Source organism: Ursus maritimus, unplaced genomic scaffold (genome assembly GCF_017311325.1).
Source record: "Ursus maritimus isolate PB19 unplaced genomic scaffold, ASM1731132v1 scaffold_17, whole genome shotgun sequence".
NCBI classification, from domain to species: Eukaryota; Metazoa; Chordata; class Mammalia; order Carnivora; family Ursidae; genus Ursus; species Ursus maritimus.
Genome location: NW_024424119.1, coordinates 50,742,323 through 50,754,947, shown reverse-complemented (window position 1 = coordinate 50,754,947; position 12,625 = coordinate 50,742,323). Strand labels below are relative to the sequence as shown.

Here is a 12,625-nt window from a genome sequence, read left to right as displayed (position 1 = left end):
AGTGCACAAAGGAGGGGCTGGCCTGAGGTAGGGGCCTAGGCAGTTCGTCCACAGTAGTAGGAGAGAAGGCCGGTAGAGGTGCAGGTGAGAACATGCAAAAGGTCTCTTGGTTGTTTCTATTTTTCTGTGACATAGGATGAAGGAAAGAAGGAAGGGAGGGAGGGAGGGAGGGGAGGTGGGGGGAGGGAAGGGGAGGGTGTAAGAAATGTCAGAAGTCGAGGAAAGAGGTCTAAGTTTGAACTGGTCTGAGAATGGAATTATTAATATACATTCATCACTTCATTCCCAGCCTTACTGATAACAGTTGTGTAACTTTGGTAAGTTAATTATATTTGCTACACCTCAGTTTGTTCATGGAGTGAGGAGTAACCCATCTCTTAAGACCTTTGTGAGGACAAGTTGAGAAAACACCTAGTATTGTTCCCGACCCATAGTAGGTATTTAATAAAGGGTTATTCCTTTCCAAAGTGTAACAGTAAAACTGTTACAAGATTATGTGCAGAATAATACTTGTAATACTTAAAAATATTAAAAAATACCATGTAATCGAAAACTTTTTCAAATGTGCATTTAACATCGGTTGAGCTTATATATTCAGATTAGGAAACTGGATAGTCAGGAGCCACATTTTAAACAAGAATTAGATCCTTTTCTCCTGGTTTGCCACTTACATTTATAGGGACTCATTGGATTATTTGTCCCACTAGTTTGTTGAAAAGATGGTTTTAGTTACATTTTTTACAAGTTCTAAGTCACTATTTCAGAGTTCTGTTTGATCTAAGTTCAGTTTGGCAGTGCTCAAGAATGGAATGGGGTTGAACCTATTGCAGATTTTAAGATCTAGAATTGATTGATTTTAAAATTTAAGTATGAAAAATTTCTAATATTTACAAAAATGAAAAGTGTAATAAATCTCCATGTGCTTATCTAGCTACCACCTTAAATGATATTCAGATTAATATGGACACTTAAATGATCTTTGAGAAGATATGGAACTAACTTGCCTTGATTCACTAATGAGTGAGAGCTAAAGATTCTAATTTAATAATAATTTAATTTGGATTCCTTCAATCATTATTTTATTCATTGATTCATGCAACAAAATTTATTGAGGGTCAGTTTTGTTCATTAGTGCCTAATGGCTAAGAGCCTTGCCTGATTGCAAATCTCAGCTCTGCTACTTGCTAGCTGTGTTGCCTAAGGCTAATCAAAGTATTCTAAGCTTCAGTTTCCACATTGACAAAATTAAGATAATGCTAGTATCTACTGCATAGGCTTGTTATGAGGGGTAATTCAGATACATGGGCTTGCTCACTAATTGTTAACTGCTGATATTATAAATATCCTTTCTCCTTTTCCTCCTCCTCATCTTTGTCTTCCAGATTTTTTGCTGGGTGTCATTGGAGAGTATGAGAGGATTAAGATGTAGACCTTCACCTTGAAGAACTAGAATTCCAAAGTCCCACAGTATTAGAGCCAGGAGAGATTTTCAAGATTATCTAGTTCGGCAAGGCCAGAGAGCTTTAGTGAATTGTCCAGTATCACACATCTCTTAGTGGCAAAGCCAGGCCAAAGCTCAGGTCTTTTAACTGTGAATGCTCTTGTTACAGAATGGCTGCTCTGTTGGTTTGACTGTGCCCCACTCCTTAAGCCCCAGTCCTTCTAAATTGACAATCCTGCCCTGTTTTTCAGGACTTTCTGCATTTTCAATGCACAAACATCGAAGTATATGTGAGGCTTTTGCACGTATCAGACCTGAATATGCCCTGGACACTCTGTCCTTAAGATTCCAAGGAAGACTTGCTAGGGAAGGTGGACAACCTGTCTGTCTGTGTAATCACAAAGATGTTTTTACTTTCCTCTTTTATCACAGCCCAGGAGTTAAAGTCACTGTTTGAAAAAAAGTCCCTCAAAGAGAAACCTCCAAGTTCTGGAAAGCAGTCAATATTATCCGTACGACTAGAGCAGTGCCCTCTGCAGCTGAATAACCCGTTTAACGAGTATTCCAAGTTTGATGGCAAGGTAAGTAAAAATAAAACTTTATCTTTTTAAAAAAAACCTCTGTTGAGTGGAATTGTTTTTGTCAGTATTATTATTATTAGATTTAGGGTTTCAAAAACGACTCAAAGTAATTACAGAATGTTATTCACATCTTCATGACCGAGGACATAAAAAGGTCTGAATTTGGGCTTAATACTGTTTCCTCAGCAGTATGTTTGGGGGATTAAAACAAAAACAGTCTTGAGATATTTGTGTTTGTGTTTTTTTCCCCCTGTTCCATCTTCCAAGTATACTTGAGGGTTAATCAAGGCCCGATAGTGTTGGGAGAGCTCTGAAAGTGGTTCTGGGAGGCAGTTTGCATTGTTTTGGTCTGATTCTTTATTAAAACTGTAGAAATTGTTGAGGTTAGAGCTTCATTTCAGAATTCTAGGCTGTTGTTTTTATGTCTGTATTTCACTGTAGGGAATCTTGTTTTGACACTCGTTATGCGGGACGACTTTAGTTTTTTCTGTTTGTTCTAATAATTTGCAGTTTAAAAATTAAACATGTCTATTTTCCTCTTAGAAAAATGGCTACTATTTTAGGCAGAGTATAGTTCCAATTGCAGCACCCTCTCTCCCCACATTCCCTGCCTTCTGTGTCTCTGCGCGGAGCTGAGCTGGTCTTCTTTCAGGAGACAGTAGCAGTTGATTTTTATATTTATTGCCATTATATTTGCTGTCTGGCAGTGACTTGGGGGTGCTGAGTGATAGCGTGTTGCCTGGAGGGGTTGTATACAATTTGTCTTATTTTAACACCACTGCAATTAATAAACATACAGGCTCTTTGCTTGTGTTTGCATTTTTTCATATTCAACTTCTGGTTATGTGCTGGTTCTGTCAGTTGTCATCTTTGAGCAAGGAGATGTTTTCTCTTGGAAACACTTTTACCTCATAAGGTTCAGCATGTTTTCATATGTTTAAGGAAGCATATATGGCCGTGGGCAAGTGAGGTTAGTGATGTTGGTGGTAAAGGAGAGCCAACTAGAAACAAAATGTGTAAGTTATGTAAAGATACTAATATGCTCAGGAGTTGCCTCCAAAAAAATCTGAAAGGACTTTTAGTAAATGAGAGATTGTATTGCTGTAAAGCTTCTCTTTAGCTTGCCCCTGCCATGACTCCTGTTTCTTCTTGTGGAATGTAGCAAAGAGAAGGAAGGATCCCCCTAGGGGACAGGAATATCAGTCTCTGGAAAATGGAGAGTTAGACTGTAGGATTTTTTTTTTTTAAATACTATAGTTGATTCATTTAGATATGTATGTGAATGTTATTATTGGAATTAGGTTACGTGGCTGGAATTTATTTGCTTCCGTTGTCTGATACCATCTCATTGTTTGAGGACATAATTGCTGGAATAATTACTATGTAAAAATACTTTGATGCCAACAAAATAGCACAGATCTTTTAAAATATTATGTCCTAGAATTCTTATTATACCATCAGATTTCATTTTATAAATTACTTAGCTTTGGATTTGACAGAAAGTTGTAAGGTGTCCTTGGTATATATCTAACTTTCGAAGTGCCTGGGAGATATTAAAAAAAAAATGTGAAGAAGCCATTCTCTCGGTCACAAAGGAATTATTTTTGCTAGATGTGTTTACACTTAAGGCTCTCCATGCTTTTGTCGTATCAAATCTATTTGTAATCAGCAAAGGATATGTGCATGAAGCAGTCACCGTTACACTTTGATTAAGAAAGATTTATATATCGATAAGTCTATCCCATGATGTGATGCTATTTTATTATTATCCTCCATATTACAAATGCTAAAATACAATTAAACTCTTGTTCTCATCTATTATTTAATATTGATGCGTTTGGCAGATATGTAATGAAAGTGGCTAATATTTGAAGGATATTGTACTGTACATATTAAATTAGTCTTTCTTTATCTTTGTGAAATGCATCAATATGATATTCAATGACATCTCAATGATTAATAGAGAATTATACTTGAGTCAAGCCTTTTTGTAACCTAGAAATTAAAATGACTATTCAAATAACACCTCAAAATGATCAAATTAGCATTTTGTGATTGCATAATAATGGGATTGTAGTAGTTCTAACAGCACCATGGCTGCCTCTAGAGTTAAGATCATGTCAACCCCTTGATAATAAAGCCTTTTCTGTGAGAGTCGACTTTAATAATTTCCGGATTGATTCTTCCCATAAATCATTTGACGTTCAGCACTAAATTTTTGTTACTGTTGTAACTTAAAATTATTTTATTTTTATTCAGCTCGTATTTAAGAAGTGAAATGAGTGTCCTGTTTTAATGATTCACCATCTTGTCATTGAACTCCATGCTTTTTGCCTCAAATATAAGGGTTTTTCATGGACTTTGATAGGCCCATTTTTTTTTCCTGCAAAGGTTTGTTAAAGCCACTAAAATATGTACAGCTTTTTTTCCCTTACAAATATTCACAATGCTTTTCTTGGGAATAACGCTTGCCTTATTTACATAATTAACTGAGTTGCTTAGGTCTCTTGGGCAAATGGTACATAATTGGGGAGAGAAGGGGACAGAGAAGAGTTTGGGGTCTAATTAAATATGCTAAAAAACTACTTAATTATGTATTTCCTCAAGAGACTGCCTGCTGTGAAATCCTCCTTAAGAATAAACTAGTGTTAGATTTTAAAAAAGGATTTTGTTTTTGGTGTGGCTTTACAATTACATTGTAGGTGAGCCAGGATGGCTAGTGTCTGTAATGGTTTGTGCAAACTGGATTGTTGTTGGTTTTAGTGATTCTGAGGGTGAGCATCTTTTAGCTATTGTGCTAAATTAAAACGAATACTTTCAAATAATTTGTGGTTCCTGTAGCAGGTTAATAATTTCATTTTTAAAAGTTGTGATTGATTAATAATTTCTTAGAGGCATACAGTTGAGAGAGAAAGGCTGTGCTTAGGCATGTGCTTTGTTGTGATTTTAAAATTTTTTTGGATCTGGTTTATTATTATGTTTACATTATCTCTTTTGGAAATTGGCGATGCTATCTGTGACCTGTTTTAGATTCATTGATCATTAGTAACTCTGTTTACTGATCATTTGAAAAAAGTCCAAAATAGATTGCAAGTGGTTTTAGGGAATGCTTGGTCACCCAAGGCAAAACTAGGCTCAGCCATCTGCCTGCATTTTTGGGGCTTGTTGAAAACAGGGCCTCAAATAGCCTAATTAACAAAATCTCTGTTCTAAAGATTGAGATAATCAGAAAACTTCTTGTGACAGTCCTGATTTCACCATATGTGGGATATGTTGGGTGTGACAAGGAGTTGCTTTGAGGTGATGACGGAGTGGGCTCTACTGGTAAGTGAACACTCACTCAGCACTTATTTAAGTATCCCCAGATATGTGGATTTCTGCCCTTTCTACCTGTTTCAAATGAGGTCATGTTTTTGCAAGTATCTAACCCTTTCCATTCCATGCCTTATCACTTACTTGAGAAACTTTTGCTGGTACATCACCACTGTTCTGGTTAACTGAGTTTGCAAATACTATCATCGTTAGTAGACCGAATTTTATTTTATTTATTTATTTTAAAAAAGAGTTTATTTATTTACTTGAGAGGGAGAGCAGGTAAGAGAGAGAGAGTATGGAGGGGGCAGAGGGAGAGGGAGAAGCGGACTCCCTTCTGAGCAGGGAGCCCAACTTGGGGCTCAATCCCAGGATCCTGGGATCATGTCCTGAGCCGAAGGCAGATGCTTAACTGACAACAGCCAGGAGCCCCTTATTTTATTTTTTTAAGTAGGCTCTGTGCCCAGCTTGGAGCCCAGTGCAGGGCTTGAACTCTCAACCCTGAGATCAAGACCTGAGCCAAGATCAAAAGTCAGCAGCTTAACCAACTGAGCCATCCAGACACCCCCATTAGAATTTTAAATACTCATTTCCTGTCAGTATATTTACTAACAAAGAAATGATATTGATTATCAGTTGTGACATCTCGGTCAGGTTTTCCATCTCTCCAAACCTCAGTTTCTTTACCTATTAAAGAAATGAGAGTTCCTTCCTCACAAGGTGGATGAGACCATCAAATAGGATAATAGTAGGATAGAGCACCTAGCACAGTGAGAAGCAGTGTAATTTACTTTGTAAGCAGTGTAGTTTACTTTGTGACCAGTTTTGTAGTAAGACCCGAGTTTGAATCCTCACTCTCTTTCTCTTAACAGTGTGACCTCAGGCTAGTTGCTTAACCTCATGAAGCTCCAGTCCTCATATGTGCGTTGAGATGATGATAATGTATCTTTCTCATGAGGATTAACTGAGATAAGGTCTGTTTACCAAGACATGTAGCACATAATAGGAAGCACTGAACAAATATCCCACTTCTGCCCCTCTCTGTGAAGGATAAGGGCCAGTGATGCTGTCCCTTCTATGTACTTCATTAGATTATTGACAGGATTGAGAGAGAGGAAATGTGTTCTTGAAACCAGGAGTTTACAATAGCATCGTTAAACAAGATGTGCAGGAGACTGGGTGAAGGTCTATCTGAAGTCCAGTGAGTCCAATGAGGTTTTGTTCTTCAACTTTAAAAAGGAAGATGGAGTCAAGTAATTACCCCCCCCCTTTTTTTTTGGCTGTGATTTTTTTTTAAACATAATAGGAGAAGGTAGTTCAGTATTAGTCATTGTTTGACAGTTTACTAAAATTTTAAATATTTATTTGACTTAGCTAAATTCTACTCTAAATATAAGGAGAATGTTTGCCTTAACAAGTACTTAAAAAAGCAGAACCCGTTCTTGTTCATATAGACAACTGTGACTTTGATTGTGTTAACTTATTAGAAAGTAACCATTTCTCTGTTAGAAACTGTTTTAACCGAAGCTGCAGAGAGCATGGGGGAAGGGATAATTCATGAGTGCTAATTGCTTGGCTGTTAATTTTCATAAGTGTTGATAGAAGCAGTTCCTTAAATTAAACTTTGTTTAAAATGTATCAGGGGAAATATTCCACAATGTCGAGCCTGAAGTGAAAATTAATATGAATGCTGTGGCAATTAACACATACTGGTTAATAGCTTTTAGCAGCATTTTGGGATGATAGTCCTTAAATACATTTTTGCATGCTGCTCTTGTTTCAGCATTGTTCCAGTCTATGTCTGGATAATTATGAACAAATGTTTTCTACAATCATTGGCATTAAATAGCTCTCTTCAAAGAAAGTCACTTAAAACTTCGCAGAGAAGCATGAAGCCACTAAGAAATGTGGCAAACTCAGAAAAGGTCAGCGAATTGAAATTATGTTTAAAACATTTGCCTCGAGAGGAAAATGCTCCTCATGTGAACTTGGAATATTTGCTATTATAATGGGAATGGCCCCCTCTAATATGTTAAGCAACTTTAGTTCAAGGTCTCTTTCCAAAAAATTATAACCTGGATTTTATTACTGGTTATGTTTCTAGACAGCAGCTTTTGCTTAGGGCTGCCTAAGCTGAGGTGTGGTCTTGAGCCAAAGAGCCTTCTGGCTTTTGAGTTTTTCTTTCTTTTCTACCCCTCAAGTTGACCAGCCCCTACCCTTTCGATGAAAGTGCTCTGTGGTTCACTTTCTTAGTGTCCATCCAGAGACAATCTAAGAGTGTTTTGAATTAGGGCATTTTGAATTAGATGCTATATGTCCCACTCTAACATTTGCTTCTTCTTTTTTTTTTTTTTTAAGATTTTATTTATTTATTCGACAGAGATAGAGACAGCCAGCGAGAGAGGGAACACAAGCAGGGGGAGTGGGAGAGGAAGAAGCAGGCTCATAGCAGAGGAGCCCGATGTGGGGCTCGATCCCAGAATGCTGGGATCACGCCCTGAGCCGAAGGCAGGCGCTTAACCGCTCTGCCACCCAGGCGCCCCCATTTGCTTCTTTTTACGTACGTTTTTCTTTTTTTTTATTTAAGATTTTATTTATCTGAGAGAGAGAAAGGGAGAGAGAGAGAGCAAGAGAACACAAGGGGGAGCGACAGGCTCTCCGCTAAGCAGGGAGCCCGATGCGAGGCTTGATCCCAGGACCCCGGAATCATGACCTGAGCTGAAGGCATACACTTAACCCACTGAGCCACCCAGGAGCCCCTTTACATACCTTTTTAATAAAGGATAGTAAGTCCCAACATCATTTTACCATTTATTCTCTCGGCATCTTATCCATAACTGTATTTTGTTAGTTTTCTTTTTCACAGACCAGTTTTTATTAGTCTGTTCTATTTCCTTTTTTTTTTTTGGTAAGATTTTGTTTATTTATTTGAGAAAGAGAGAGATAGGGAGAGAGCATGAGCAAGGGAGAGAAGGAGAAGTAGACTCCCTGCTGAGCAGGGAGCCTGATGTGGGGCTCAATCCCAGGACCCTGGGATCATAACCAGAGCCGAAAACAAATACTCAACCGACTGAGCCCTCCCAGGCACCCAGTCTGTTCTATTTCTAAAGGAAGATATTAGATATTCACTACCTCTTTACACATTATTGTATACTAATAGAAGTACCAAATTCATTATTTTAAAAGCATCTTTTTTTTAAAAAAAAAGATTTTATTTATTTATTTGACAGAGAGACAGCCAGCGAAAGAGGGAACACAAGCAGGGGGAGTGGGAGAGGAAGAAACAGGCTCTCAGCAGAGGAGCCTGATGTGGGGCTCGATCCCAGAACGCTGGGATCACGCCCTGAGCTGAAGGCAGACGCTTAACGACTGAGCCACCCAGGCACCCCTAAAAGCATCTTTTAATGAGATTATTTCCCCCTTACCATTGTATCAGTGCATTTCTCTTCCTTTTGCTTGACATTATACTAAAAATCCCAAGGAGAGACTTTGGGATTCTGTCTGGGTGCTATTCAAAATGAGTTAAACAGGAATCTTACAATGAAAGACAGTGTTTTTAGCATTCGACTCTGCAGTTAAATTCTGAAGACTGAGTTCTTAAAACTAGCTCCCTCCATTCCGAACTCTTTCTGTCCAGGCCTTGTTTCTGCCAGTCTTTAGGGGCTTCCTCTGATTGTGGAGTAATCTTCTAGAAATTCCTGTCAGAGGTAGAATTGACCATTGGTTTTAGAGGCTTTTCAAAGGAAGGCAGAATTTTGTAGTAGAAAGAACGTATTTGTCAGGCTTGAATTAGAATTCCAGCTTTGCCATTTACTTGCTGGGTGTTATCAGGCAAATCACTTTACCTCTTTTTTTTTTTTTTTTTTAAGATGTATTTATTTATAAAGAGAGGGAGAGAGCACAAGCAAGAGGGGCAGAGGGAGAGAGAATCCCAGGCAGACTCCACACTGAGTATGGAGCCCGACGTGGGGCTCTATCCAAGGACTCTGAGATCATAACCTGAGCCAAAACCAAGAGTTGGATGCCCAACTGATTGTGCCACCCAGGCGCCCCTCACTTTACCTCTTGGAGCCTGTTTTCATATGTACAAAATGAAGTTAATGCTATCTTTAAATGTTGGCGCAAGGATTTAATGAAAATGGGAAATGCATACATAACAAAGTGCCTGGTGCATGACCAGTGCTAAAGGGTTTATTAGTTTCCTTTCATTTTACCACAGTGCCATTCATTTGCTTCATAGTTAGTGAGGGCCTACCAGGTACCAGACACTGGTAAATAGAATCTGGATTCAGTGGTGAGCAAAAACATAACCTGGTTTCTGACCTCATGCAACTTTTTCTCTTGACTGGAAGATAGATATTATGTATGAATGCAAAATTGCCATCATAGTATAATCACAACTAATTAATTACTAAGTACCAGGGAGAGGTAATTGGGGCCTTCTGAGCATTATCATAGGGGCATCTGACCTACTCTAAGGGGTCAGGGATGGTATCCCTCTGAAGGTGACTCCTGATCTGAGAGCTGAGGGATGAGTAAGAGCTAACTAGGTGGAGGAGGAGGAGAAAGGATGAACAGAGGGCCTGAGGCACGGGGCAGCTTGGCAGTTTTGAGGAACTAAAAGAAGGGTGTGTCACTGGGGACTCAAGGGTGAGGTACAGTGTGGTACCAGGTAAAACTGCAGGGGCAGACCATATAGGTCTGGTGGAATTGTCCTCTTTAAGAGTATTGGCAGGCCTTTGACAAGTTTAAATGAGGAGGTAAGGTGAATCAGTTTGTGTTTTGAAAAGATCTGAAGGAAATACACCAGAGAAGGATTTGTGAGACCAGAGAGACCCATGAAGAAACTTTTTGCGGTGGTCCAGTTGGGAGAGATGGTAACTTGGGCTTACTTATTGGTGATGTAGAAGGAGTGGATGAATTCAAGAGATATTTAGTAAGTAAAAGTGGTAGGACTTGATGATAGATTACATGTTAAGGAATAGGGGAGAGAAGGGTTTCAAGGACGATATCCTGATCTGATTCTGGCCTGTAGGACTGATGGATGATGGTTCCATCCCTGAATTAGGAAGCACCAACAGGCACCTCGGTAGCTTAGTCGGTTAAGTGTCTGACTCTTGATCTCAACTCAGGTCTTGATCTCAGGGTCGTTAGTTCCAGCCCTGTGTTGGGCTCCATGGGTATGGAGCCTACTTAAAAAGGGGGGGGGGGACCGAAAGAGGGCCGACGTTGAGGCAAGATGTTAACCTTCATGAGCTGGTTTGGGCCTGATGACTGCAGATCACAACTTCTTACCACATCCTTGAAGACACTACACAGTTTTGGTGGGGTGAGGGGTATGTGGCGTACCGTGTTTGTTTGGTTTGTATTCGGGGCATCTGAGGCAGGGGTCTCTGAGGTGAGAGTGGGCTGGGAGCCAGGAGCCTCTTCTTTGTTCCCACTTCACAGACAGCTTTGGAACTCTGGCTAAGGAATTGCTCTGGAAGTTGTTCACCTCTTCTCTGAAACAGGTTGTACTTTCAGATGCCCAACCCAGTTCACCAGGCTGTTAAGAGGAGAAAATGAGAGAGTAATTTTAGATGAGGCAGATGTCAGGTGTCATTTAAGAAAATATATTGGTTGTAATTCTTGGAGGTTAGAGGATTAAGAGGTAAAACATGGACATGTTTTTATTATAACAAGATTACTGTTGTAGTACTGTCTTCTTCCTAGCTAATTAATTACCAGATTAGTAGATGAAATCTGGTTGGAATGTATATCAAGCACTAAGGTTCCAGGAGAAACCTAGGAGACAGTCCTTGTAGGTGTGGTGAGGCTAGGCATGGTGGGATTTTATACTCAGTGACCTCATATGGGGCATGTTGCTCCGTATAATTTGCAGTGAAGAGATTTCCTTGTCCTTCAAAGTACTAGGCCCTGATTTCACTGTCTTGAAGAGAACTATGCAGAGAAATCAAATGACAGCCTAGGATCGCTCAGCTGGGCATAGAATCTAAGTGTTCTTATTCTCAGAGATTTTTATTTTCATTCTTAATGCCATTCATATTTACAAAATGGAAACTCGAGTTCTAAAAAACCACGTGGTAGAAAGAACCCAGGTGTGGAATCAAAAGATGTGGGCTTTTGCCCTGGTCATGCCATGGGGCCTGAGACAAGTCACCTCCCACCTTCCACCTCAGTTTCTGCCTGTTTAGAATGAGGAACCTAGCTTGGATGACCTCTTGGATTCCTTTTGGCTTTAAGGTTCCATCGTTTTGTGATTGTGGAGGTGATTGACATCAGTGACATGTAAGTTATAAATGGGAAAACTTGAACTTTTGAAGTTTGATCTTTTACATGTATGTTGGTACTTTCCTCTTTTAATTGATCGTAACAAAGCTGTGATGTAGGGAGTGTTACCTCCATTTTACAGCTGAGGACACTGAGGCTCAGAAAGAGAAAGTGATGTGCTCAGGGATGCCCCACCAGTATGTGGCAGAGCGGGGGTCCAACTCCCTTTTCTTTATTCGAGTACCACAGCTGTTTTTCGTACACTCTTTTACAGCCATTGTTACGGAGGAAACAAAAAACACTTAATAATTGAAAAAATTTTAAATTTAAAAGCAAAAGGATTTTCCCTTTTCCAGTGCACTTGAAATCTGACAGACTGTTTTGGATCTTGTCAGTTGTGTCTGTTGGGTAAGTTACTGCATCTTGTAAGCCTCAATTTTCTTACATGTAAAAAAAGAGATGAGATACTGGGGCTGGGGAAAGGTGCAGTGCTTTATACGTAGATTGTAGTGTGTGTCCCACAAATGCTTTTTTATTTCCACTGCCCTTCCTGGTGTGCAGAGTGGATTCATTTGTCTATCCAGGCAAGAAATTATTACTAAGCATCTATACTGTACTGGTTCATTTCAAATGTTTATTACATACAGGCTCTGTGCTAGGCACTGATAAATAAGAACTAACTGCCCTGGAGGAATTTGAAGGTAAGAGTGGCCATATGGCCAACAAGTGGAGGAATCACACTTCACAGTCAGGGTTGTGCCCTGTGCTGGCGACTGTGACAGTGGTCCATGACATCAGGTGCATGAAGCAGATGAAGAGACCCATGGACAACTAACTGTCGAGTAAATGTGATGGGTAGTGTAGTAGAGACCGTGGGAGTGTGGAGGCACCAATGATGTTCATCTAGTTTTTTATCATAGGTGGGTTTGTCTGAACCTTGATTATACTAATTCCTAGACAGCAGAGACTTAACTTCGGTCACTCTTATTATGAAGCCCAGCATGGCACTCTCCACACATAA

General features: G+C 39.5%; 1 protein-coding gene across 9 annotated transcripts in view; it reads left to right on the top strand.

Moving 5' to 3' along the window:
* MAPKAP1 (MAPK associated protein 1) overlaps nucleotides 1-12,625 on the top strand; it is a 235,598-nt gene that overhangs the window by 41,666 nt on the left and 181,307 nt on the right. For all 9 annotated transcript variants that reach the window (XR_005835250.1, XM_040631891.1, XM_008698765.2 and 6 more), the window contains one exon: nucleotides 1,874-2,022. Coding sequence is in view for 5 of the 9 variants with exons in the window: in XM_040631895.1 (XP_040487829.1) it covers nucleotides 1,874-2,022 (149 nt within the window). In the remaining 4 variants the exon portion in view is untranslated. The remainder of the gene's footprint in view (nucleotides 1-1,873; nucleotides 2,023-12,625) is intronic.